Source organism: Paroedura picta, chromosome 7 (assembly GCF_049243985.1).
Source record: "Paroedura picta isolate Pp20150507F chromosome 7, Ppicta_v3.0, whole genome shotgun sequence".
NCBI classification, from domain to species: domain Eukaryota; kingdom Metazoa; phylum Chordata; class Lepidosauria; order Squamata; family Gekkonidae; genus Paroedura; species Paroedura picta.
This window is the reverse complement of record NC_135375.1, coordinates 25,288,246-25,316,062: the sequence shown is the minus strand read 5'-3', so window position 1 is coordinate 25,316,062 and position 27,817 is coordinate 25,288,246. Positions and strand designations below refer to the sequence as shown.

The 27,817-nt window shown below is 44.7% G+C and overlaps 2 protein-coding genes and 1 long non-coding RNA gene across 3 annotated transcripts in view; 1 reads left to right on the top strand and 2 right to left on the bottom strand.

Moving 5' to 3' along the window:
- Positions 1 to 1,210, bottom strand: part of PELO (pelota mRNA surveillance and ribosome rescue factor) — a 4,297-nt gene extending 3,087 nt beyond the window's left edge. Inside the window, exon 1 of the mRNA XM_077347091.1 lies at positions 41 to 1,210. Coding sequence (XP_077203206.1) covers positions 41 to 766 — 726 coding nt within the window. The 5' untranslated portion in view covers positions 767 to 1,210. The remainder of the gene's footprint in view (positions 1 to 40) is intronic.
- ITGA1 (integrin subunit alpha 1) overlaps positions 1 to 12,472 on the bottom strand; it is a 74,684-nt gene extending 62,212 nt beyond the window's left edge. Inside the window, exon 1 of the mRNA XM_077347090.1 lies at positions 12,222 to 12,472. Within this exon, the coding sequence (XP_077203205.1) occupies positions 12,222 to 12,279 (58 nt within the window). The 5' untranslated portion in view covers positions 12,280 to 12,472. The remainder of the gene's footprint in view (positions 1 to 12,221) is intronic.
- LOC143842224 (uncharacterized) lies at positions 1,179 to 27,817 on the top strand. Its single transcript, XR_013233027.1, has 3 exons — positions 1,179 to 1,300; positions 23,665 to 23,728; positions 26,160 to 27,817. It is a non-coding gene; the product is annotated as an uncharacterized LOC143842224 (long non-coding RNA).

Below are 27,817 nucleotides of genomic sequence, written 5' to 3'. Positions count from 1 at the left end.
CTAACTCCATGTTTTGCACATAACTTTGAGTTACCCTTACCTGCAAGAACTTTGAGCGATTCTCCAGCAACAGTTTGTTGTCAGTCTTCACTGCTTGCTGAAACATGTAGTCGCAGAACTGCTCCCTCACAAAGCCTGGGCTGGCCACAAGCACACACTTCACAATATCAAAGGAGATGTGGCGCTGAATCGCTTGCATCACCTGCTCATAAAATCGCTCCAAGGCTCGGTCATGCTGACTGCAGTTTCCTCTCCGCTTTCTAGGGATGTTCACCTCGATCTTGGCTCGGGTCAGGGTCATGCTGGGGGTCACCAGACAGATGTGGGCCAGCCCTTCCTGCATCACCACTGCTGCCACATCAGCACTCCATGCTGGATCACAGGCCTGCTCGATCCTGTCCAGCACCACGCTGTCCCACTGCTTCTTTGCCAAGGTGAACTGACGGTTGGGCTCCAGCTCGATGGTGTGATAAGCCCCCATCTTGACATACTCGTTCTCCTGGATGTTGGTACCTTTGACACGCAACTGGCACGCCTGCGAATCGAAGTCGATGGACTCCACGCACAGTGTGAGTGTGGTGCGGATCCGGTTGCTCCCCACGCTGCCGGTGGAAGACTCGGTCTGCACCTTGCGGAAGGTGGAAGCGCGCAAGCTGTCACCCACCTGCAGCAGGTTGTAGGCGTGCCACATGTCCTCAGCCTCTTCGGGGATCAGGGTCACTTGCCCCGCATTGTCCTTTTCAATGTCCTTCCGCACCAGCTTCATTCTGGCTCCTCTTAGAGACCGCCCAAAGGAGAAAGCCACACCTCTGCACGTGTCCCTAGAAGCCCCCTCCCCAGAGCAGAGAATGGGAGGGGAGATCTAGGGAAAGGTGCCCTCCCCCACACAGAGAGGGGTCCAAGCAGAGGGCGTCTGTAGGAGCAGCAGCCCAGTTGTCTGGGGAACTAGCATGGACACCCCCAGTCAGAAGCCATGGGAAGCTTCTCCATTTTGAGGGCTCGCGGCCGAAGGCAGACTCCTCTCGGTACCTGGAAATACACACAAATAGCGAATTTCGCTGCCTTCGGGAAACCTCCAGGACTCCCAACAACCCCCCTCCCCAGGCGAGTCTCCTTCAATGCGCCTGCGCACCTCCGGAGCGCCCATTGGAAGAAGCGACCTGAGCTGACGTCACCAACCTCTCCGTCGTTGCCCTTCCGCCGTACTAAGCGCGCGCAGTATGACGTGGCCGCCCACGCGCAGCGGTAAGGCGCATGCGTAAATCCCCGGGACGCGTCAGCGTGGGGATCCTTTATGGAGGTGAGGTCTAAGAGGAAGTCCGTCGCGGCGGCACGGCCCTGCGCGCGCACGCAATGGAATGCTGGCTTTGCTCCGTAGGCTTGGTGGAGTGCGCACGCGCGAAGCCGAGGCTGCCTGACTTTCTGGGATTGTTAGAGCGGCTGGTGTTGCTTTCTGGTTCTCTGTGAATAAAAGGCGCCTACCCCGTGGCGTGTGCATTATGAATTTGTTCGTAAGAATGCCCAGGAGCGGGTTGCATGGCTGCAGTTTTGTTGCCATTGAACTTCGTGGGATTTCCGTCCGAATAAGCACGCGCGGGCTGCATGGCTGAAAACCGGGCAATTCTTATCTGGGAGTAAAGTATTGTATTCGGTGGGGGTTAGTTTTGAGTAAGCATGCTGGAAATCTGGCGACAGTGCATCTTGTGATTGCACAAAGTGCGCTCTGGCCAAATAGACATTTCTAAGTTCTGGGAACAGCTGTTGAATTTGCACGTGGGGACAAAGATGAGGAGGAACGCGGCTTGGTCCAGCTGTCTGCATATGCAGTCACCACTCCGACTCCAGAAGAACAGAAATCTAGCTTGCGTGTGGCAGACAAGTGAATCACAGCTGGGTTGCTAATCTCCAGTTGGGGCCTGGGGATCTTTAGTAATTACAATTATTCTCCAGCTTGTAATATGGAGTTGTATTCTATGAGGCTACTCCCTAAACCTGGCTTTTTCCACCCCAAGAATCTCCAGGATTTCCCCAGCTGGTAATTAAAGGGCTAGTCATAACTGCTGTGATCAAGTTTTGCATGAACTATGAGAGCAATGGAAGCTGCCAACTTGCACATTTTTTGAGAGAAAGCCACTGGAGGTGGCTGAGTATCTATACAAAAATATTTATGGCCACCTCAAAAAAAAAATAATTTAGATATTTTATAAGACCCACCAAACAACAATGGAGCTGAAGAAAATAACTTCAGAATGACTATTGGGTTGTGATCCCAAGAACACTTGACAGAAAAGAAACCTCAATGAGGAAACCTCAATGGTTGCTCCCCTCAAATTTGCAGTTGTTATGAGGAAAGGACATAAAGCCATCTTCAAGAATTCTCATTAACCTTCTAAATTACAAAGGGTGGCTGTGCTGGCCAAAAGCAGTTAAGTCCCAAAAGTGCTTGAATCTGATGTGTTGTCTTGTGGTATTATTATTTATTTGATTTCTAGCCTGCCACTCCCAAAATGGCTTGTGGCGGGTTACAACATACATAAAACTCCCGATAAAACAACCCCTAAATATAAGACTCACCAATAAAATAGACAAAACAGTACACGAGATGTCCAGAAGCGGCGGAGACTACAAATAACTAGGCCTAGCCCACTATCAACCATGGGGACAGAAAAGGGTTGCTGACCATTAACCCGCCATAAGTATAACCCAGAGAGGGGGGTCCAGCTCTTAGCACACTGGCCTTCAACCATAAATCGTGCATTAGGGGTAGGGTTACCAGGTAGTGACTAGAGAACTGTGATTACAACTGATCCCCAGGCGATAGAGAAAATGGCTGCTTTGAAATGTAGCCTTTATGGCATTGAAGTCCTTCCCTTCCCCCAATCCTCCTCAGCTCCATCCCTAGTATCTCCTGGTATTTCTCAATACAGAACTGACACCCTATTTATAGGGCATGACACAAAAATCCTTTGGGCTATAATAACTGCGGCACCTTGAAGGAAATACTCTGGTGGCATATGACTTATGGCTGGCAATTAGGGTTGCAGAGGTGTATAGACTTATCTTCCTCATCCAGGTTGTTCCTATTACTCAGATAAGAAATAGGGAATAAGGAATGAATTCCAGCCTTGTAAAATTACAGGTGACTACTGCCTCATTTGAAAAAGGTCTATCATTGTGGTTGAAGTACTCTCATCTCCTTTCTGTAGTCCACCTTTGTCACAGGGACTCAAGGTGTATTACACAAAGTCAATACAGTCAGCAAGATCGGATATTGAATAATTAATGCATATTAGAAGACAAAACCACCAGAAGGACCTGAAGCATAGCCTAAGCATTAACACAATACAGAATTACCTGATAGAATCCTTATTACAATAAGCTTTATACCACACAACTGCTTGTGAACCATTGTGTAGAGCTGCAACGTTAATTACCTGTATAGAAAATCCCCAACTGAACTCTTAAGGTTGGCATAGTTTGTGGAAGTCCAGGAGAGCGGGAACTTTCCTGACCTTCTCAGGTAACGGAGAAAGCATGTGTATGGGCAGTTGTTGATATGGCCCTTTTGCAGAAGCCCCTTCTGATGGTAGTAAAATTGTGGCAGAGCTTAGTGAGAGAGCTAGGCTCCACCAATGAGGCACCAAGGCCATGGAGGGCTTTGTATGTGATGATGATGATAATAATAATGTTATTAATATAATAATGTAAATTCAACAAGAATTGCTTATTTCTAGGGTTGCCAACTTGATTGGAAAGTACCTGGAGATTTTGAGGGTGGAGCCTGGGGAGGGACCTGAGTGGAGTATAAGTGCCCTAAAGTTTACCTGCCAAAGAGCCATTTTCTCCAGGGAAACTGATCTCTGTCACCTGGAGAGCAATTCCAGGAGATCACTTGGCCCCACCAGGATTTGGCCACCCTTCATAGTTCCAAGAATACAGAGCTATTGTGCAATATTCAGAAAGCAGTTAGAAGTTGAGAAGTTGATCCTGTGTTGAGCAGAGTGTTGAACTAGATGGAAGGGGTTCCAACTCTATGATTCTATGATTCTAAGTCTTTCTGCAGAAACTTTGACTCATATCTCAAGCACACAATTGGTTCATAAGGGAAATAAGTTTAGAAACAATGTGAAAAAGATGCTACTAAAATTACTTGTAACCTATAACCTATAGGAATACTAGGAAAGCCTTGGAAGCTGCTGAACTTTCATATAAAACCACTGTCTGTTATACTTGGGATATTTCTTTGTCCCATGAACATATCTATCTTCCCATGAGATAAATTTTGTCTAGATTATCAGAAAGAACCTTCAGATAGTCTTGAATGACTGTATCATTGCAGAACACTTAAATTATTCCTCATATGGTTGCCGTGTATGGCCTGGCAACTGATGGGAGAGGAAGGGATTTCCTGTTGGGAGTAGGGAACTGGTGGGTCTAGATAGAACAATGATGTCATTTCTGGTGAAACCTGGAAGTGGTATGTCAGGGGTCACATTTTAGCAATCATCTAAACTCTAGGATTGAGTCATAGTGTGGCTAAATTCTAGAGTGCCACCCCCATGATGATGTCACTTCCAGGTTACACAAGAAGCAAAATCATCATGCCAGGGATGCAGATCATGTCCCAGACATCTCCTACCTGGTCACATGAATGAGGGCAGGTAACAGAACTTGAGTACGGAAGATGCCCAAGCCCCAGTGAGAAATTCACCACCCTATTTCATAGAACAGAGTTTGTGTTCTGAACTCCTGGGCATTTTCTATCTTCAATATGTTTAATTGGTTTGGAGTAAAAAAAAACACTAATGGCAAAATGCATAATTTTCTGGAGCCCCCCCCCCCCCGGTGTTTTTTGTTTACTGAAAGCAAACTGTAAGCAATGACGGACAGTACTTAAAGGGCATTTATTACTACTTTACAGGTGATGATATCCTAAGAGGAAAATGTTCTAGAGCCATTTTTCTCTTAGTTTTGCAAACATACCCAAAGGAAATGCATCCCAAAAGATGTCAGCTATAATTTTGTCCTCAATATAAAAAAACATTTGATGTTTAGCCTTCTTGTTCGCACGAAGCCCTGTTACATACTCTGTGTAGAAATAAGTTCAAAAAGCAATTCGTAATTATGAATGTTTAAGTATTTTCCTTTACTGTGCATGAAAGTTTACGTTAGTTGTCTCGTATCTTAGGTTCAAACTGTAGCTTTTCTTCAATCTATGCAAAAGAGAGATTCTACCTCATGTCAAAGTATGCTTTCAAGCCCTGGATGTCTTACTATGATGACCTACAAAGATTTCTGTTACCATGGGGAAAAAACAGTTTGGTGGGAACTTTTTTGCTCCAAGATACATTGGAATTTAGCTTGGCATAGAAGGATACCCCAAAATGCCAACCTTAAACAATAGTAAACTGCTGCTTGTGACCAACTAGCAATTAATTTCTGAATTATTTCTGTCATAGAAATATGGAAAGTAGAAAAAAGGACAGAACAGAAACTCGCTTGGCAAAAATGACCTCATATGGAAGACTTTCCTTATGGTCTGTTTTATGCACAGCAACTGCCTCTTCAATACTGCTTAAAGCAATATCATTTTGATAAAAGAGGACACGCCTAGATTGTCTCCCTGTGGCCCAGTTCTTCACACAAATTGAAGTACACAAAGAAAAAGTAATTATTACTGTGCTGTGAAATATATTGACTATGCAGGTTTGTAAGGCTGAACGAAAATGCAAGAAGTGTTTTTTAAAGAAACTGAGTAGCTCATTTTGCGGTGGACTATAATTTTGCAGTCTCTTTACAAGGCAGACAATGGGACTTCTGTGTTTGGGAGTAGAAGTTGGCCTTTTAAACAGAAAATCATTGAAAATCATTGAAATGTGTGTTTACATTCTGTCTTGCCAGAAGCTGCAGTGGAAAATATGCACTGTGAGACCTTGCAAATTTAGTAATTTTTATGTTCTGGTGTCTTTGTTTGCCAATAAAGGGCAGGAATTATTGGAGGTATTTGAAGACTGACCCAGTTTCAATGTGACTTCCTAGAAACATTGTTTACAGTCCGAATTTCCAATTAATCATATTTCATTTCATTTCAAAGCAACTGTTCTGGAGATGACGATAGCCTGTTGTTCTGTCTTGACATCAAACTGAAATATATATGGGTCCAAACTAGATTTATTTCTGCACTTTTAAGTATGGCCTCACCAACTGGCATACTATCAGTTTGGTGTAGTGGTTAGGAGTGTGGACTTCTAATTTGGCATGCCGGGTTCGATTCTGCAATCCCCCACATGCAACTAGCTGGGTGACATTGGGCTCGCCACGGCACTGATAAAACTGTTCTGACCCAGCAGTGATATCAGGGCTCTCTCAGCCTCACCCACCCCACAGGGTGTCTGTTGTGGGGAGAGGAATGGGAAGGTGACTGTAAGCCACTTTGAGCCTCCTTTGGGTAGGGAAAAGCGGCATATAAGAACCAACTCTTCTTCTTCTTCTTTTACAACCAATGGCACCCCTCAATAGTCTACACTTAAGCCAAAGCCATGACACTGTTAGTCTGCCAAGCCCAGTCAAACTCCATCTTAAAGAGCTTGCTCTCAGTCACAGGCTCAAAATGGCAGCCTCTGCCTGACACAGTTATCCCCTGACTCAAATATTGCTCTCCTCCTTACCCCCACTCCACCCCATTGTATTGCTGATCCAGTGGCCAGGCTCAAACCTGTTTGCCCAGGGGCTCCCTAGGCAAACCTCTTTGTCTTTCATATGAGTCATGCTTGGCCCCTCTGCCATAGGAAATCTCCTTCCACAAACTCAGCAGCTAGACCTATTGACACATGATGGCTCCCTTTTCTTAGACCCGTTTAACACCTTTGTTTAAGCCCATCAACGGCCATCTACAGACCTGGCCAGGGCATTGCCCAACATCCTCCTGTATGGAAAATTCCATCATGTGTACACCTAGGCCACATCACGTAGCCCCCTCCCCAAAAACCTATATAAACAGTTGCTGTACACAGCCACCTTGAGTGTCTTCCAACTCAGGATCCATTGGAACCTCCCTTCACACTGACTCGTGTCGCCGATCTCTGACTCTATAGGAATGGTAATTATACTGAGACCTCTTTTCCACCCTGATTCTTCTCTATACAACTGCTTGATAGATGTGTTAGATATATTTATGCTTTTATTATTTTCTTTCGAATAAAGACTTTATTATTATTTTTATAATTTAGTAACGTTTGCCTTGAGTTCTTAAGGGTTCAATAACCTCATAAAGATTGGCAAAAATGATCAATTTTTCGCTACCTTACCGACCTCTTGCTCTGCTAGTTCCCCACGGCTTAATACACATGTCACAGGACATGTGTCAGTGTGATTCTGGTAACAGCACGAAAAGAAAGTCAACATGGAGTCTGTGCAAAACCAAAAATAGGAAGACCCAGACAAGCTTTAGGATTGAATCACACATTTGTTATTCTCTGGATGCCCTCACCTTACAGAATGCATGGGTAAAACAGAGGAGAGGTGCCAACTGCTTTGGGTCTCCACTGGGGAGAAAGGTGAGGTATGAATGAAATAAATCAACTAAAATAAATATATTAATGAATGCTGGATCCAGACTAAATCAGTGTTGGATCCAGACGAAACTGGCAATTTCCACCGATTCCCCATTTTCGCTGCAGATCCCTCTCCTGTCATTCTTCAGGATCATGAAGATCAGTATGCTGGAGTGGAAGCAGAGAGGCAGGAAAAAATTGTATTTGACTGGTGGAAAATTTAGCCTGGATCCAACCCTAGGACTCCAATTGGGATCAAGATAGCCATGTGAGGTGGGGGTGGTATGCCTTCCCTATGTTGGTTTTCATGTCCCCTGTTGCCTGCTATGAGAAGCTATTTACACTGAGGGGAGAAGAAAATGGTGTGCAGATGGCTCCTGTATGCTTTCCCCATGAGTCAAATAGGAGCTCTGAGACCAATTGGAGTCAGAAATGATATGTGTATGGGTTCGGTGAATGTTCCCCTCGCCCTACAGCAGATCCCTCTGCAGCTGCTGTTTGTGTCCATGAATCTACTGATGCATGGGTAGGTTGCTTTTGAGATGTCAAGTCAAGCAGTACATTACAAACAACTGCATTTCCTCACAAACCTTTTTAGTAGAGTCAGTTCACACATTCCAATTGTTTAGTAATTGGCAGATGACAAATAAAAAATATGGCCCTGCACGTGTGCCAGCTCTTCATTGAGAATGTAAGAAGTTCACATATTCCAGACTCTATTCTATCTTCAGAAGTGGGCTGCATGAATCCTACCAAGTTGAAAGATTCACTGCAAAAATCCCCAGTGGAATATTCCGTTCTCTGTTCTCTGACTTCTTCTCAGGAGTTCGGGGACAGCTGAGAACCAACAAAGCATACACGGAGACTCTTGGCTAACATTTCTGCCTGTCTGTAAACACCAAGGATTTGTCTAGCCATTTAATCTCTATGCAATTGTTCATCACCAAATTATATGACAGGAAGGTTTGGGCACTGATATCATCAGATTGTATAAAAGGAAGACAAAATAACTGTTGTGAGCCTGTTCCTAGCTGTGAATCCTCAGTGGGAAATCGGGATAGCCAGTGGTACAACAATTTTTTTAAAAAAACAAGTGTTCAATAATGAATCATTAAACTACTTTCTCTTGTTCTTTTTTATCCTCAACCCAACAGGCAATGAAATCTGTTCTTCTGTAGGTACACTTTATTCACACTTTCCCCTTTATTTTGTTTCTTCCATCCCCTTTCCTGCTGTTTCCTATTCCCTGGCTACAATTGTAAGTTCCTGGAAGGCAGGGACTTCTCTTTCCTGCTTATGCTATGAAGTGCTTGAAACCATTTTTTTTTTCATTTAGATATTTGGACCCTGCTAGTCTATTAGCTTACAGCATCATTCTCTCCCTCCTCCATTTTACCTTCACAATTACCCTGGAAAGTGGGTTGTGCTAGGTGCGTGGGGCTGGCCCAAATTCATCTAGCATGTTTTATGGCAGAATGGAGATTTGAATGGGGGTCTCCCAGATCCTAGACTGGTAGAGTTGCCATTCTCCAGATGGGCGCTGAAGGTCTCCTGGAACTACAATTTGTTTCTAGGTGACAGATCAGTTCCTCGGGAGAAAATGCTTGGTTTGGAAGGGAAGCAGTATGGCATTATACTCCACTCTCCTTAGACTCAACTCCCAAATTGTCAGGAATTTCCCAACCCTATAACTCTGATAAATCTCTATACTATGCTGGATTAACAGTAATATATACATGGAAGATATACAGAATAACCATTCCCTGAGGACTGGGAATGCCTTCTGTTGATCACCTCATTAGCTTTTTGGCTACTGGCCTAGGCTTCTCTGGCCTGCCTTAACCCTAACCCCCAATGAGGAAAACCTGGCTTTAATCCCAATTATCTAATTAGGTCCTTTCCTTGGCTTGCTCCTTCATCCCTATTGGGTTTCTATTTTATTTTTTCATTTATTTATTAGATTTCTTACTCGCCACTCTCAAGAACGTCTCGCAGTGGGTTTCAAAGGGGGAAAAAAGCCCACATCAATTAAAACCTTAAAATAGTACAACATTAAGATAACATACTCTGGCAGTGACAATTTTAAACCCCATCCCATATCCACCCTTCCCATCATCTTAACCCCCCCTGTCCGTCCCCAGTGCCTCAGGGTATAAATTCTCAGGGGTGCCACGTATTCCCACTACAGATAGATTATAATCTGTTGATTTTATAGTTGGTATAGTGGTTAGGAGCCAGCTTGGTGTAGTGGTTAAGAGTGCAGACTTCTAATCTGGTGAGCCAGGTTTGATTCCGCGCTCCCCCACATGTAGTTGGGTGACCTTGGGCTCACCACAGCACTGATAAAGTTGTTCTGACCGAGCAGTGATATCAATACTGTCTCAGTCTCACCTACCTCACAGGGTTTCTGTTTTTGGGAGAGGAAAGGGAAGGCCACTGTAAGCCTCTTTTAGGTAGAGAAAAGTGGCATATAAGAACCAACTCTTTTTCTTCTCCTAGTTCTTATATAAGGTGCTCATATGTGGAGGGGCCCCTCAATCTACCACGCCCTAGCCTCAACCAAAGACCTGGCGGAACAGCTCCATTTCACAGGCCCTACAGGTCTGCGAGAGCTCCTGCAGGGCCCTCAGCTCTCCTGGGAGCTCATTCCACCAGATTGGGGCCAGAACCGTAAAGGCCCTGGTCATGGTTGAGGCTAGGTGAACTTCCCAGAGGCTGGGAATCACCAACATATTAGTGCCTGCAGAGTGCAAGGCCCTGCGGGGAGCATAAGGCAACAGGTAGTCCTGCAAACATGGCTCCAGACCGTGAAATGACTTCCTTCACTTGAAAGGACTTTTCCTCTTTCCCTGGGGGTCATGGTGGAGGAGGAGCCTAACAAGGGCATGGTTTGGCAAGGGTGGGACTTCAGTGGGGTATGTTGCCATAGAATCTACAAATGGAATTCCTCCCCTTGCTCACTTCCTGAGTCCTGTCGACTTATTGCCACCTTCTACTTTCTCTTTCACTCCACTGTATCCTTCTTCCTCTGCAGTTATCCAGGATAGGATCCCTACTCCAGGTTAAGAACTACTTGACTGCAGCAAGGTGACTTTAGCCTCCAGACTGCCCATGTCATTTAGTTACTTCAAATGGTTTTGTGCCATCCTGCCTTTAAAAAATCCTATCCATTTTATGTTACCCATAGCCTTGAAATCTTATGCCTTTTCCATCCCACCTATTTCTTTGTACCAAGGCATCCTTCTTACAGTGATTTTTTTTTGCAACAGCAATTCCTGCAAATTGACTTGTGCAAGTTCTGATTTTGCATTAGTTTGTGTAGTGTCTCTGTGTATGGCTGATGCTAGATACTTCCTCTACTTTAGCTGAATCCAGCTCCAGGAGAGAGAGAAAGAGAACCTCCCGCCCCCCTTCACACACATACACACAAAGGTTCCATTTGCTATCACACAAACACATAAAACTGCCTAGTACAGAGTCAGACCTACTCATCAATCCAGTTCAGTTTTGCCCACTCTGATTGGCAGTTGCTCTCCTGGTCTCTGGCTGAGATATTTCACAAGAGGTAATGTAATCAGGAAACCGTTTATCAGAACAAGTCACAAGCTGTGTAAAACCAGCCATGGCTAGTAGTGTATATGAAGGAGATCACCGTGCTACAATTTTGGTAGTTCCATAATAATAGGATGCATGCATGCAAAGTGCCACCATTGCTAGGATCATCGTAATCTGGCATTCACTGAACTTTTGTGTGTTCATTTCCAAAGAGCCCCCCCCCCCCCAAAAAAACCAAAATACAGATAAAAGCTGGAAACTCTAAACTGCTTGCAGCAGAGTTGTTACATGAAAATAAGTAGAACTACACTGGTGAAAATTATTTGTGAACAGCAGCCAAAAATCACAAGAGATGGTCCACAGAAAACATCTCTTTCATTCCCCTTTGGTTGATTTCCATAACATTTCCTGGCTTCTTTTAGCAGTTGTTCAGCCTGCTTTGTATGTCTGTGTGTGTACTTCACCCACATAATTCTGCAAAACTGCACCCCAGAGACCTACAAAGTATTCAGCAATTACAATTGTTTGCATTTCCTCCCTTGCTCTCTCCCCCGTTTCCATTTCCTCGAGTTCCACATCTGAATTTCTCCACATCTGTGCTGCTTTAAGAAACCTTCAAGAACACGAGAGCCTTAACACGGAAATTCCAAGTGTTACCATAGGTCAGAGTCTGTACAGCATAAACCAGCTCTCCCTACCGTTTATCAGGGTTACCCTGCAACCCTTCCAATAACTTCTGAAGTTATCAGCAAAAATGTTACAAGCAACTAGCAGACAAGAACACACTACATCAACCCATTCATTCCCACCCTTCATCCAGCTGCTGCATTTATGATCTCTCTTTTCCCACTCAGATTTTTTTTTTAAATCCCCCTCCCTAAAACCACAGCTCATGTTGCAGTCTCTGTAGAACCACTAGTGGTAAAGTTGAGTCAGAACTCTGAGGGATTGGCTCAAGAGCCATCAAACTGAAAAAAAGAAGAAGGAATTATGAATTGCTTGATTTTGGAGAATCTCAAGAGGTGAGAGAATCTCTCTCCCGATCTCTCTCTCTCTTTCTTTTGGTGTTTTCAGATAGGAAACCTCAGAAAGAAGAGCAATAGATGTTCTCACCTGCCAGGACCAAGCCTCGGACAGCGACACCAGGGATGCTGGGAGGGCGAAAGCCCATGGCTGCGATGCAACAGAACTCGTGCTGCAGAAATGCAAAGTTGAGTAGCAACAGAGGCGGTTCTCTCGTTCACCGGGCGTCTGCTAACTTCCCAGAGTTGCTTCTCTTCCCAATGCTTGCTTCCCTTCTGTATTAAGCAGTAACAGCAGCCAGCCAGGCATTTCCTGTTTGTTGTTCAAGCCCTTTAAGACTCTTCCCCCCACCCTTTACCCATCAGGATGAAATGCCCCCCTCCTTTACTGACACCCACCCCCTGTCCTATCCCAAGTGGGCTCTGAGTCTTTGAAACCCCCACGTGGTAAGAGCCCAGGGCTGAGAAACATGTACAAATAAAGTCAGATCTTAAACAGCCAGTGTTTAGGCTGAAGTCCTGCAGGCTGCACAGCAAACCTTAAAGGGAGATCTCTGTGCTTATAATTAATGGGTGTCTCCAGCTACCAGCTAACCACTACCAAATACCGATGCCGAGAAAGCACACTGTGCCCTTCCCCCCTCATCGTCTGAAAACCCTTCTCCTAACCATTCTCTTTCTTGTGAGAAACAAATGAAAGAAAGATCTGTCTTGCGACGTGTGTGATAAATCCAGATTACAAGGCATTTATATATGGGGGCTGCTAGTTATTGGTCTAATTTTACCCCTCTGACATCATTCTCGAAAAATTTGTCCATCTTGGTCTGCAACATATAGCCCTAACACAAGGCTCCAGCAAAGAAAAAGAAGATGAGTTGATTCTTATATGCTGCTTTTCTCTACACGAAGGAGGCTCAAAGCGGCTTACAATCGCCTTCCCTTTCCTCTCCCCACAACAGACACCTTGTGAGGGAGGTGAGATTGAGAGAGCCCTGATATTACTGAAGAAGAATCATAGAATCATAGAATCATAGAATCATAGAATCATAGAGTTGGAAGGGGCCATACAGGCCATCTAGTCCAACCCCCTGCTCAACGCAGGATTAGCCCTAAGCATCCTAAAGCATCCAAGAAAAGTGTGTATCCAACCTTTGCTTGAAGATTTCCAGTGAGGGGGCGCTCACCACCTCCTTAGGCAGCCTATTCCACTGCTGAACTACTCTGACTGTGAAAAACTTTTTCCTGATATCTAGCCTATATCGTTGTACTTGAAGTTTAAACCCATTACTGCGTGTCCTTTCCTCTGCAGCCAGCAGAAACAGCATCCTGCCCTCCTCCAAGACAACCTTTCAAATACTTAAAGAGGGCTATCATGTCCCCTCTCAACCTCCTTTTCTCCAGGCTGAACATTCCCAAGTCCCTCAACCTATCTTCATAGGGCTTGGTCCCTTGGCCCCAGATCATCTTCGTCGCTCTCCTCTGTACCCTTTCAATTTTATCGATGTCCTTCTTGAAGTGAGGCCTCCAGAACTGCACACAGTACTCCAGGTGTGGTCTGACCAGTGCCGTATACAATGGGACTATGACATCTTGTGATTTTGATGTGATGCCTCTGTTGATACAGCCCAAAATGGCATTTGCCTTTTTTACCGCTGCATCACACTGCCTGCTCATGTTTAGTTTACAATCCACAAGTACCCCAAGGTCTCGTTCACACACAGTGCTACCTAGAAGCGTATCCCCTATCCAGTAGGCATGCTTTTCATTTTTCTGACCCAGATGCAGAACTTTACACTTATCTTTATTAAATTGCATCTTGTTCTCATTTGCCCATTTTTCCATTGTGTTCAGATCTCGTTGAACTCTGTCTCTATCTTCCGGAGTATTTGCCAGTCCTCCCAATTTGGTGTCATCTGCAAACTTGATGAGTAGTCCCTCCACCCCCTCATCTAGATCATTAATAAATATGTTAAAAAGTACCGGGCCGAGCACCGAACCCTGAGGTACCCCGCTACTCACCTCTCTCCAGTTTGATGAAACACCATTGACAACAACTCTTTGAGTGCGGTTCTCTAACCAATTCCCTATCCACCTAACGATCTGAAAATCCAGATTGCAGTCCTTCAACTTATCCATCAGAACATCATGGGGAACCTTGTCAAAAGCTTTACTAAAATCCAAGTAAATGACATCAACCAAATTTCCCCGATCCAGCAAACCTGTTACTTGGTCAAAAAAGGAAACTAGGTTGGTCTGGCAGGACCTGTTGGAGACAAATCCATGCTGACTTCCTTGGATCACCAAATTGTCCTCCAGATGTTTGCAGATCGCTCCCTTTAAAAAAGAAGAAGAGTTGGTTCTTATATGCTGCTTTTCTCTACCAGGAGAAGTCTCAAAATGGCTTACAATCGCCTTCCCTTTCCTCTCCCCACAACAGACACCCTGTGAGGGAGGTGAGACTGAGAGAGCCCTGATATTACTGAAGAAGAAGAAGAGTTGGTTCTTATATGCTGCTTTTCTCTACCAGGAGAAGTCTCAAAATGGCTTACAATCGCCTTCCCTTTCCTCTCCCCACAACAGACACCCTGTGAGGGAGATGAGGCTGAGATTACTGCTTGGTCATAACAGCTTTATCAGTACTGTGGCGAGCCCAAGGTCACCCAGCTGGCTGCATGTGGGGGAGTGCAGAATCGACATTTCAGCTACTCTTGAAGCAATAAATCACTGTCTTTCAATCTCAGTTGTTCAGTTATAGGTAACGGAGTCCTTGGGACTGGGATGAGTGGTGCTACAAGCTATAGAATCTCTAAGGCAGTCTAGGCTGGGTGACAGAATCCAGAGTGTGAGATGAACATAGAGGGACTGGCTAAGGGAGGAACCTGGGAGATTATTCCAAACCTAGCCAAGAATAGATTCAGGTGGATAGTCGTGTTGGTCTGAAATAGCAACAAGTCTCTTTTAATTACTTCTTTTTGCAACTGGGAAAGTGTCTGCCATTAGTCACTAACCTTCTTCCCCTATATTTATGTGAGTGACAGTTGAACCCAAAGAACTGATGTGTTATTCTAGCAAGGAATTATCATGCTGCATAATGATGGATGTCTATATGATGCTGCTTACTATGATGCTACTAATTTACTGTCTCCTTATATCTGTACTCTTATGATGCCTGTTCCACGGTCTGAGGAAGTGTGCATGCACACAAAAGCTCATGTCTTGAACAAAACCTTTTGGTCTGAAAGGTGCCATTGGGCTCAAATTTTGTTCTAGCATAGAATAGGAATTCTCTTCTGGTGACAGAACGTTTCCTTAGTACTGTGTTCTGGGAGTAGAATCATAGAGTCAGGAGGGGTCTCCAGGGTCATCTAGTCCAGCCCCCTGCACAGTGCAGGAACTCACAACTACCTGCCTGCCCACAATGATACCAGCCTGGGATTTAACAGGGATGCTGTCTTTAAAAAGCTTTTCTCACAATCTGTGTAATATTTTTACTAGAACCAATTCAGTGACGATGCATAATTTTGCAAGCTTTCAAGTTCCTTAGAATTCTTCATCAGGCCTTCTGTTATAACCTAAAGGAGTTCTGAAAGCCACCAGTTGCAAAATCTGCTCAGCATCTACTTTACCCCTCTCTATAGCTTCTAACATCTGTCCTGGTGACAAGTTCCAGGGAACTTGAGAGCTTGCACATGAGTCATGGGGTTGGCCCCATAATAAAGGTACTACATAGATATTGGTTTGGGGCTTTTATTTTTGGTCCTACACAGCTTCAACCTCAGCATGTACCACCCATCTATTTGTGAAGGTAACATTTTCCAGCTAGTGGGAGGGGGTGGAAAATCTGTATATAGGCATATACAGAATCAGAGACTAGCTCAAAGAAAGATGGAGAAGAAGCATTTTCCATTGTGCCTTTCTTTCAAATCTGATGCAGAGGGTTTTGTTTTTAAAAAGTCTGCTGCATCTTGTAGAAATAGCTGATAATTTCCCAAATACATTGAACATTTGTAAATGCATTAATTGGGTCTTCTGACCTGAAGGAAATTAAATTATATAAAGTGCTCCTAGGCTTGGGGAAGTGCAGAGAACATAACACAGGGATATAGAGTGTAATACTGATTCTTTTTTGCCTCTTGTGGCGCAGAGTGGTAAGGCAGCAGATATGCAGTCTGAAAACTCTGCCCATGAGGCTGGGAGTTCGATCCCAGTAGCCGGCTCAAGGTCGACTCAGCCTTCCATCCTTCTGAGGTTGGTAAAATGAGGACCCAGCTTGCTGGGGGGTAAACGGTAATGACTGGGGAAGGCCCAGGCAAACCACCCCGTATTGAGTCTGCCATGAAAACGCTGGAGGGCGTCACCTCAAGGATCAGACATGACTCGGTGCTTGCACAGGGGATACCTTGTAAAATGCCAGTGGAAGCAAAAGAGACTACTTTTTTTTGGACAAAGAGAGGCAGAGTGAAGATTTATGCACTACGATGGAGTAATTTACCCTATATGGGAAAAACCATGTTTAATGCTGTTATTCTAAACAATGTTTATGTTCCCCAAAGTTACAATTAGGGGAAAAATGCAATTTGTTTGCTGAATCACAGGCAATTAAAGATTACAGTGGCAGGAATGAATTTTTATCCACCTTTTTGAAATTCCACTCATTTCAGCTAAGTACTGGAGATCAGAGACAGAGAGTTATGCATTTATGGAGGATAAAGTGCTTTTACAGGGAACAAGACGCTCTCGCTGACACTTTGATGATATTTGGCTGGCTGCAGGAGTGACTCTCGGCTTCTAATATGATCGTCTTGTACACTTGCAGATATTAGTAATCACACTGCATGTTTTCCCGTCCAACAGAAGCCAGTGCTGCAATCCTATGCACAACTTTATTTATTTCATTTATGTATAATTTAATTTCTATCCCGCCCTTCCCGACAACAAGATAAAACAGAAAATAAATATAACAATACACTCCAATAAAATCACTTTCAAATTAAAACCCCCAGTAATGACAATTTGGAAGAAACCCTCATTGAATGGTATGAGATGATTACTTTCAAATCGGTATGCATAAAATCTGACTACACCATGGTCCCCATAGGGTTGTTGCCAGCTACAGTTTGAGCAATACCTGGAGAACTGGGGTGACGGAGGGGAGTCTGAAGAGGGTGGGATTTGGGGAGGGGAGGGACTTCAAAGGGGTATAATGCCATAGAGTCCATCTTCCAATGAAACCATTTTCTCCAGGTGAACAGATCCCTGGAAATTGGCAACCCTAGGTCCCTAACCTTTCTGAACCTGTGGGCACCATCTAGCACAGTATGGTGAACACAGCCACCGTATGGCTCCCTGAGCTAACCTTCAGATGCACAACGTAGATATTTTTGATATGATGGCAGCGGTTACCAAAGCAACATTAAAAAAAATCTGCACAGCCAATCAAATCTGCAAGCCTCACCTGGGCACACCCACTTTCTAAAAAAGCACTGGGCAGGTGTCATTACAGCCATGAGGACAACACTGGGGACCTCTGGGCTTCTTCTCATGCAAGGACTCTGGATTTCACATGCAAGGATTTCTTCTCATGCAAGGATTCTGGACTTCTTATGCAAGGACTCCTGCATTACTTTGCCCAGTGCCATGTTGGCTCCTGTTTCGATGTGCTTCAGCGTTCCTAGAAAAACTCTGCTTGAGCTTTTCAAATCCCATTCAAAGGTCCTTTTAATTCTCTTCAGAAATTTTCAAAGTGCACTGGCGCATAATCCTTCAGCTAGCGTGGAACATAATATTTATGTTCTAGGTATGATATATGCTTGGTTCAGCAGCATGCTCTTTGGATTTCAATTTTTTTTTCACCTTCTGTGAAATGTCACTGTGAATCCCTTTCCTTTCCAAAATACTGCTCCAAGTGTGCTGTCTTTGATCTTACTACCAGGGCTCTCTGTGCTATTGTTTGCTAAACAGTGGGAGCGAAGAGCATGCATTTTTGCACTCCAGCAAAAAGAACTAAATTGCGACTACATTTATCTCAAGTATCTGGAGATAGTGGGCTTATTAAAAAGTCTTTTTGCCCCCACCCTCCTGAGTTGGAGCCAGGCTTTTGGTGAATAATCGGAAGTTCGTGGAATTTTCCTCTGTTCCTTTGAGAGTAATAAAATACTGCTGCTAATGACCACAAGTTCCAGTTAAAATGTGCTTTCTATTTCTGACTTGGATTTTATGGGAACTCGTTGAACCAATTTTATGTATGCCAGTGCCATAGAAGTGGCAATTTCCACAAAGCTGCAAATGTTTAAGATCAAGTTACAACACCCTGCCTTGGCTGTATACCAGGATGTCAATCTTTCTTTTTTTTTTTTTAAAGGCAAAGGGATAAAGAAGGAAAGGGAAATGCCAATGATCTTTTTGCTTGCTAATTTATTTTCGAATCAATAATCCTAGCTTTCATGTGAGCTGCTGCCAGTTTACCAGCATTTTGCACTGTGGCACCAAAACAGCCCAACCCTGTTGGGGCTTACCAAAATCAGAGTCCAATGGCACCTTTAAGACCAACAAAGATTTATAACGTTTGCTTTATATTCCCACTGTCATGATGGGACGTCATAGTCTGAGGAAGAGTGCTTGCACTTGAAAGCTCACGCATTGAATAACTCTTTGTTGGTCTTAAAGGTGCCACTGGGCTCTCATTTTGTTGTGCTACTTCAGACCAACACGGCGACCCACTTGAATCTATCCTGTTGGGGCTTGTCAGAGCTTGGAAGAAGGGCTGGCCATGGATGGGAGACCACCAGGGTAAACTAAAGCTGCAATGTAGAGGAAGGCAATGGCCAACCACCTCTGCTCATATCTTGTATTGAAAACCTCTCGATGACTCGATATAAGTCTGCTGTGACTTGATGGCACAATATTGTTGCTGCTGTTTATCCTAGCCTGCAGATAAAACAGTGCTAAAAGGAGCTATGCTACCTTCACCTCCCCAAACCCACCACTCCAGCAATTAAGGGCTTGGTCGACGCTGCTCACCTCCCCAACCCACCAGTCCATACAAGCCCTAGCATGCCTCAGAGTGCTTGCTAATCGGTCCCAGAGTAACCACCATCCCACACTAAACCTTAAGTAGAACCTTACAGTGTCTGCTAACCAGGGCTATTTAAGAACAAAGTTGAAGTCCAGAGGCACCTTTAAGGCCGACAAAGTTTTAATCAGGCATAAGCGTTTGTGCGTTTGTGTAGAGCCTCTTGTGGTGCAGAGTGGTAAGGCAGCAGACATGCAGTCTAAAAGCTCTGCCCATGAGGCTGGGAGTTCAATCCCAGCAGCCGGCTCATCCTTCTGAGGTCGGTAAAATGAGTACCCAGCTTGCTGGGGGGGTAAGTGGTAATGACTGGGGAAGGCACTGGCAAGCTACCCCATACTGAGTCTGCCATGAAAACGCTAGAGGGCGTCACCTCAAGGGTCAGACATTCACAGGGGATACCTTTACCTTTACCTTTACCTTTACCTTTACCTAAGCGTTTGTGCCCTTGCAACCTTCTTCAGATACATTGAGAATGAAGCTACCAATCCGTTCATATAGGCAGAGGATGAGTAGCGAATTAGTATAAGCGCAATGAAAGGTGTTTAACAGTTGCAAGGACCAAGCTGGAATAACAAGCTTCGTTTATGTGATCCCAATCATAATTCCCAAACATAAATAAATATTTCAAAGTTGGAGATGTATGGACAGAGGTACCCTTCTTAGCTGTGGAATGCGGAGAGGAATTAACTGAGACCCTGTTGTTATGCCCCATCCACCTCCTTTCAAACATGGAAGCACCAAAATGCTCCTTTTTTTGCATGTGGTATCAAGTTTGAGTATGGTCAAAGAACATGGACGTTCGATGTTAAGCCGAAATAAAATAGTTTTTATTTTATATGTTAGGGTAGCACTTTTGCTGACACTAGCTTTGTCCCTGGATATTTTAAAACTATTTCTGAGCTGTTTCTCGTCTTCCTCTGATCTTAGACTATTTATATCACATTTTTATCTTGTAAACTGCTTTGGAAACCTGCTTTGTTAGCCAAAAGGCAGTTAATGAATGCCCTAAATCAGGGGTAGTCAAACTGCGGCCCTCCAGATGTCCATGGACTACAATTCCCAGGAGCCCCTGCCAGCGAATGCATTCGCTGGCAGGGTCTCCTGGGAATTGTAGTCCATGGACATCTGGAGGGCCGCAGTTTGACTACCCCTGCTCTAAATAAATAAGTAAAATATTTAAAAATTGACAAATTGCACCAAAAGGAGATAAAATATCGTGCTTTTCATTTTAATGATTTCTCTCATTTGTTACATAGGTATACTTGATAGATGATTAGAGACATTTTTTTTTGGCCTAAATAAATGACCAGCAATATGAACTAGACATCAGTTATTTTTTTTTTTAACAGAAGGCACCAAGGTTCCATGTGTAACTTCCAGAATTACATTGAACTCACAAATTCCATTGTAAGTGGGTCAGCTACAATACTTCCAGAGCTAAACCTGGCTTATAATTGTTGTCTCCAAGTTTCTCTGGCATGCTTGGTAGTTTAGTTACCAGAAAATTAGCAGGTAAGGTTGAGGTAATTATTATTATTATTTGTTTTCAGCTATGCTTATGTACTACTGAAAAGCATCAAGGACGGCAAAAAGGAAATAGTGAACAAGCAGAAGTAACTAGAGGTTTTCTGCACAGAGTCTGAGGATGGTAAAGAGAGACATTTAAAGGAAAGGAAGGGCTACATTCATGTGGACATTAAGTAGGAGAGTTGGATCTTGCACCATGAATGGTTATATTGTTATTGTTGTTGTTGTATGGTCATTCTCCCATGGTGAAGCTCCAGCATGGTGCCTGTGGGTGCCATGTTGTCTGCCCAAACCTTTCCTCTTGCCCATAAAGTGTTTTTAGAAAGAGTGTGTGGCCATATGGGACTCTTGCTCATCGGAGCTTCTGATTGGCCACTGGAGATCTGATTGGCTGTACAGATTAAAATGACGTTGTAGCATCACCACAATGTTGGTTTTATACTCCTCTTCCCCAGTGTATCTTTTCTAAATTACCCCACTTCTCCCCTGCAGCTGGGCTTACCTCTGTTTGTGTGGCTCAGCCTCCTGTTCTGTGCCCACCATTTTGTTTAGTGCCCACCGCCACATGTCAGAATTCCAAAGGCACACACAGGCTCATAAAGGTTGGGGACTCTTGTCATAGACAATAGCTGAATGTTTTCCTCATTGCTAAACCAGACTTTTGTTGTTCTTTTGGGTTATAGTTGGAGGAAAAATTGCATGGAAAAATTATAGAATCATAGAATCATAGAGTTGGAAGGGGCCATACAGGCCATCTAGTCCAACCCCCTGCTCAACGCAGGATTAGCCTTAAGCATCCTAAAGCATCCAAGAAAAGTGTGTATCCAACCTTTGCTTGAAGACTTCCAGGGAGGGGGAGCTCACAACCTCCTTAGGCAGCCTATTCCACCGCTGAACTACTCTGACTGTGAAAAACTTTTTCCTGATATCTAGCCTATATCGTTGTACTTGTAGTTTAAACCCATTACTGCGTGTCCTCTCCTCTGCAGCCAACAGAAACAGCATCCTGCCCTCCTCCAAGTGACAACCTTTCAAATACTTAAAGAGGGCTATCCTGTCCCCTCTCAACCTCCTTTTCTCCAGGCTGAACATTCCCAAGTCCCTCAACCTATCTTCATAGGGCTTGGTCCCTTGGCCCCAGATCATCTTGGTCGCTCTCCTCTGTACCCTTTCAATTTTATCGACGTCCTTCTTGAAGTGAGGCCTCCAGAACTGCACACAATACTCCAGGTGTGGTCTGACCAGTGCCGTATACCAGTGGTCCCCAACATTTCTGATGCTGGGGACCGGCAGGGGATCGGGCCGTGCCCACGAGGACCATGCCCGCGGGCCGCGCCCACGCATCGGGCCGCGTCCGCATGGGCCGCACATGCGCAATGCGCGGCCTGGCCCTGATTCCCTCTCCCCGCCCTCCCGCAGTAAGAAACTTCCCGGGCCGCAAGCTTGCGGCCTGGGAAGTTTTTTACTGCGGGGGGGGGGGGGCGGGGAGAGGGAGCCGCGGCCCGGTGTCATGGCCCCCGCAGGTTGGGGACCACTGCCGTATACAATGGGACTATGACATCTTGTGATTTTGATGTGATGCCTCTGTTGATACAGCCCAAAATGGCATTCGCCTTTTTTACCGCTGCATCACACTGCCTGCTCATGTTTAGTTTACAATCCACAAGTACCCCAAGGTCTCGTTCACACACAGTGCTACCTAGAAGTGTATCCCCCATCCAGTAGGCATGCTTTTCATTTTTCTGACCCAGTTGCAGAACTTTACACTTATCTTTATTAAATTGCATCTTGTTCGCATTTGCCCATTTTCCCATTGTGTTCAGATCTCGTTGAACTCTGTCTCTATCTTCCGGAGTATTTGCCAGTCCTCCCAATTTGGTGTCATCTGCAAACTTGATGAGTAGTCCCTCCACCCCCTCATCTAGATCATTAATAAATATGTTAAAAAGTACCGGGCCAAGCACCGAACCCTGAGGTACCCCGCTACTCACCTCTCTCCAGTCTGATGAAACACCATTGACAACAACTCTTTGAGTGCGGTTCTCTAACCAATTCCCTATCCACCTAACTATCTGAAAATCCAGATTGCAGTCCTTCAACTTATCCATCAGAACATCATGGGGAACCTTGTCAAAAGCTTTACTAAAATCCAAGTAAACGACATCAACCGAATTTCCCCGATCCAGCAAACCTGTTACTCATCTTAAATTCATGTTTAAGATGGCAGGAATTATATCCTCAGAGGTGCTTATCTGCGGTGTTATTGTGAAACACTCTTCTCAGAATGCCTCCTAATTTGCAAGAAGTTCAGCTTTGAGCAGTGACTCATGCAGAGATAAAGTTATCTTCTGTGGGGCCTCTTTATACATTACCAAGTCTGTGTTTATTGGGTGATAATATAGAAGAAGAAGAGTTGGTTCTTATATGCCGCTTTTCCCTACCCGAAGGAGGCTCAAAGCGGTTTACAGTTGCCTTCCCATTCCTCTCCCCACAACAGACACCCTGTGGGGTGGGTGAGGCTGAGAGAGCCCTAATATCACTGCCCAGTCAGAACAGTTTTATCAGTGCTATGGCGAGCCCAAGGTCACCCAGTTGGCTTCATGTGGGGGAGTGCAGAATCGAACCTGGCGTGCCAGATAAGAAGTCCGCACTCCTAACCACTACAGCAAACTGTTTGGTATTTGAAGCAGGTGTTCAGTTAGAGTTTTGGGTGTCCCAGGCTATTGCAAGTTGGTGTCTTCTTGCAACTGGAGTGTGCAAGCAGAAGCAGCAGCTTCTTTCTCCTCTGAAAAGTTTTCTCCAGCTTTATGTAACCTGCGGAGCTATTATTGGCTCCACTTGTGAAAACATGCTACTTAATGTGGCTGCATATCATTTTTGATGGTGATCCTCCCCACACCACACCGGAGTTCACCCTTTCTCTCATTCTTCCCAGGGACAACTGTGTTCCATCTGCCCTGCCCTGCGTGGGTCCTGTTTATCATTTGACAAGCTGTGAGGTGAGGAAGTATACAACCTGGAGATCTTCCACGTGCAACAGCACATCTCAGCTCCTGCCCATCATGAACTACAGAAAGAAAAAGGAAATCACAAGGCACAATGATGTAGTAGTCTTCTCTATGTTTATAAGTGAAAAGGTTGTAACATAAAGTCTAAATGGTCAAACATATGATCAAACATAAAGAGTCAACCAAAATGGGATCCTAGGTTAAGTAACCCGCTTTCTGTTCTCTTCGTCAGTGGTTGCTCTTCCAGTATACTGTCATAATACTAATTGTAGTATCACATTGGCAAAATGCTCATAATCGTCTGGGGATGGATGAGGCGCACCAGGCCAAATGCTCCCACATGGCTGCAGGAAGAGGTGAGGCAACCTACCACTACTAAAACTCCAGCCTGCAGCCTAGCATGAAACCTCCAGTGCATAAACGGTCTATGTGTTCTTCCTAATCTTAGGTTAAATGCTTTAGAGATGAGTTAATCATTTTATAGGCAGGAATTGTGAAAACAGCTAGAGAGAGAGAGAGAGAGAGAGGCCCATTATGCACGGCCACCAAAACGGCGATTTCGGGTCACATGGAAACGCGGAGGGGGAAGACGTGAAGCACACCGGTTATGCATGGGACGGGGCGCAACGGCGGCAAAACCCAGAGTAACCGATTATGCACGCGGCGATCCCGGCGCCGCTTCTGGTTGCGCCCCGGTCACCCGGAAGCTGCGCTTTCTTCCGCGTTTCGCTAACGCGGCTTTTTCGGCGGCATGCACCGAAGCTGCGGCCAGTTGCAGCCGGCACCGTGTGTTATCGGTGATTTTAGTCGCATTCCATCCCGAATGTGCGTTATTCCCTCCGTGCATAATGGATCAGAGAGAGAGAGATCTTCACTGTGAGACTGAAGGTAAGCTTTGTGGTTGACATAAAAATATTTAAAACTATATATTCACTTTAAAAGGCATCAGGTAAAGCAGAAGATTTGCCTGGAATATTGAAGGTGGTATTAGAATTATGTCTGACTTTACTCCCTCACATTTTGTGATTCTCGCTGCCTCCTGCAGTAGCCATTTTGTATTTGTCTCTGCCTGCTTTGGTAGCCATTTTTTAAAAATCACACCTGCCCTCCTTTGTCAGAATGCCACCGGTGCCCCAAAGATCAAAATGGTTGAGGTCACCTGCTATAGAAAGTGGATTTCTTTTCATTTTTGTCACAGAGAAGAGCAGTGGTCCCCAACCTTTTTCTGGCTGGGGACCGGCGGGGCAACTGCCCCGCCCGCGCAGCGTGCATGCACCGCCACACCGCGCATGGCGCATGTGTGCATGCGCGGCCCTGATTTTCTCTCCCCCACCCTCCCGCAGTAAGAAGCTTCCCGGGCCGCAAGCTTGAGGCCCGGGGAAGTTTTTTACTGCGGGGGGGGGGGCGGGGAGAGGGAACCGCGGCCCGGCGCCCTGGCCTTCGTGGCCCGGCACCGGGCCGCAGACCACAGGTTGGGGACCACTGCTGTAGAGTATATGTTCCAAAGTATTTTTAAGAACCCTTGCTGATGACTCAAACCTCTCTCAGGCTCTGTTGAAATTTTTTTTACATTTGTAGTTGGATCAGTGGCGACATTATATTATTGAAGACGAGCAGCACGACTTTATTTTTTTCCCCACTGGGCGTAGATAGCATGGTCATGAGTTATAAAAATTCAGTAAGCAGCTTATTTTAAGAAAAAAGAGACCACAGTCTACATTTAAGCTGTGCCTCAGCTTTTGAATTCATCATGTGATTGTCGTAATGATTATTCAGTGGTTAACATACGGCAGATATGCATTTGGTATTTAGCTGCAGGAAATATAGGCTAGTCAGACACTGTTTACTCAGAACTGTGAAGGAAATCCAAACTGTATGGTAATCTTGAACCCAAAAACTAGTTTCATCAGAGGTCTGGGGGGAAGTTTAGATCTTGGAAGCCAACCACTCCTTTTCCTGAAACAGAGAATACAATGCAATATTGACATCAGTATTGAACTTGGAACTACTATATTATTTTATTCTTTATTTAGTAATTATGAGAAATAAAATGGATGATGCACACACCCTGGCAAGGATAGAACACCGGCAATCTTGATAGTTCAAAGCATGGGACTTCTCATATGGCCCTAACGCAGATCCTGTTCCACTAACACCCTTTCTCTAGTTTGGTGTAGTGGTTAAGAGAGGTGGCCTCTAATTTGGAAAACCAGGTTTGATTCCCCAGTCCTTTGCACTCAGCCAGCTGGGTGGCCTTGAGTCTGTTATAATTCTCTCAGAGCTCTCTCAGCCCTCCCAACTCACAGGGTATCTGTTGTGGGGAGAGGAAGGGCAAGTGATGGTAAGCCATTGTGAGACTCCTCCGTGTAATGAAAAGTAGGGTATAAAAACCAACTCTTCTTCTTTTCATTTGCCACTTTAGCTACCTTCTAAGAGCACTTGCCTTTGGTCTTCAGATGAGAAGCAGAGGCATAAGGAAGAAACCTGCCAAAACCAATGTCACTATTCTCATATTGCCTCCTAGTGAATGAAAACAAATGGATGGACCAGGGATGTTGACTCTTCTGTTGCTACTCAGTTCAAATGTGGATCCTGGATTTCCAGCTCATCTATCTTCCTCTGTGCCAGCCTTTCTCAACTTTTTTACTGTTAAGAAACCCTTGAGACATTCTTCAGGCTTTGTGAAACTTCAGAAGTGGCATGACTGTGCAGAATATGGTTGGGAAGGATAGCTGTGCACATGCCCACTTGGGGCCCCTCCCCTCCCCACCTCCTCCAGGCCCAGCATTTTTGGTGGGAATAGAAAGGTTGGTCAAAAAACCACAGTATTTCATGTAACCCCCGTTGAGAAAGCTTGCTGTATTCTTAAGGGTCAATTTTGCTTGTATAAAGAAGTGGAAATAGGAAAATTTGCTTTGGAAATATTGTACCCTGTTTCCCAAGAGTAAGATTTAAAAAAAAGTAGTGAATGGATCACTAGGATCTTGAAAAAGCATCCCAAATGGGTTTCATGAACCCCTCTGTTTTCTCCCTGCTGTGGTGTGCACACAAATTATTGTGCTAGGCCATTATGATGGATGGCCTAAATCTATCCCTGTTCTTGGTCCAAATCTATAAGAAAGGTAGAAACAGAACTGTGTTGGACGTCCCTCCATATGTGGATACTGAGAATACACCATGGACCATTTTTTTCTTCCTGGCAACCACAATGCTTCTTTTAAAAAGTAAACTTTGAAGCGACAATGAGCTATTGCTTTATGCTTTAAGAAAGAAAAGTTCATTTTAACTGTAACAGTTGGCAAGCATCTTCCTTGAGCTTTCATGTGAGGTTTCATTTATTGAAAAATATTTATTTATGCAGCCAAAAGGAAAAGGAAATGGTAGAATGATATCAGAGAAAATCCCCATGACAAAAAGCTTACACACATAAATAAGTGTGGACTTTGGGAACAACTTGTTTCTGGTACACAATGCATCTTCTATGGTATTAATACGCAGTAGCTCAAGACCACATGTGGCTCTTTTAACAAATCTATGGCTCTTGGAAGCAATGTTCCTCAACAGGGCACCTGCCCTATGTTTCAGAAAAGTTGGCTTGCCCAGTGAGATTTGTGGTTGACACCCTGAAACATCCATATGTGGTCAGGGCCCAGTGTACCTGCCTCCCTGCCTATGCCCCTCAAAGAGCTTTACGCTCCACCGCCACCAACTGGCTAATGATCCCTGGCTCTAAAGAAGCCCACCTGGCCCCAACCAGGGCCAGAGCCTTCTCTGTCCTGGCCCCCACTGGCCCCCACCTGGTGGAATGAGCTCCCAGAGGCAATCAGGGCCCTGACGGAGCTGCAACAGGGATTCTACTGGGCATTTGGTTGAGACCAGGGCCCCTGATCTTTCCCTCCCAGAAATCTACCCATGCATTTTGCTCTGGACCTGTTTGCACTGTTATACTCTGTTACCTCTGTCATAGTTAATGTTATTGTGAAAAGCTGAGTTCCATGTACAGTTTTCTACGTTTTATGTAAATTGCTCTGAGTCTCAAGGGAGGGCGGTATATAAATAAAATAAATAAATAAATGAATA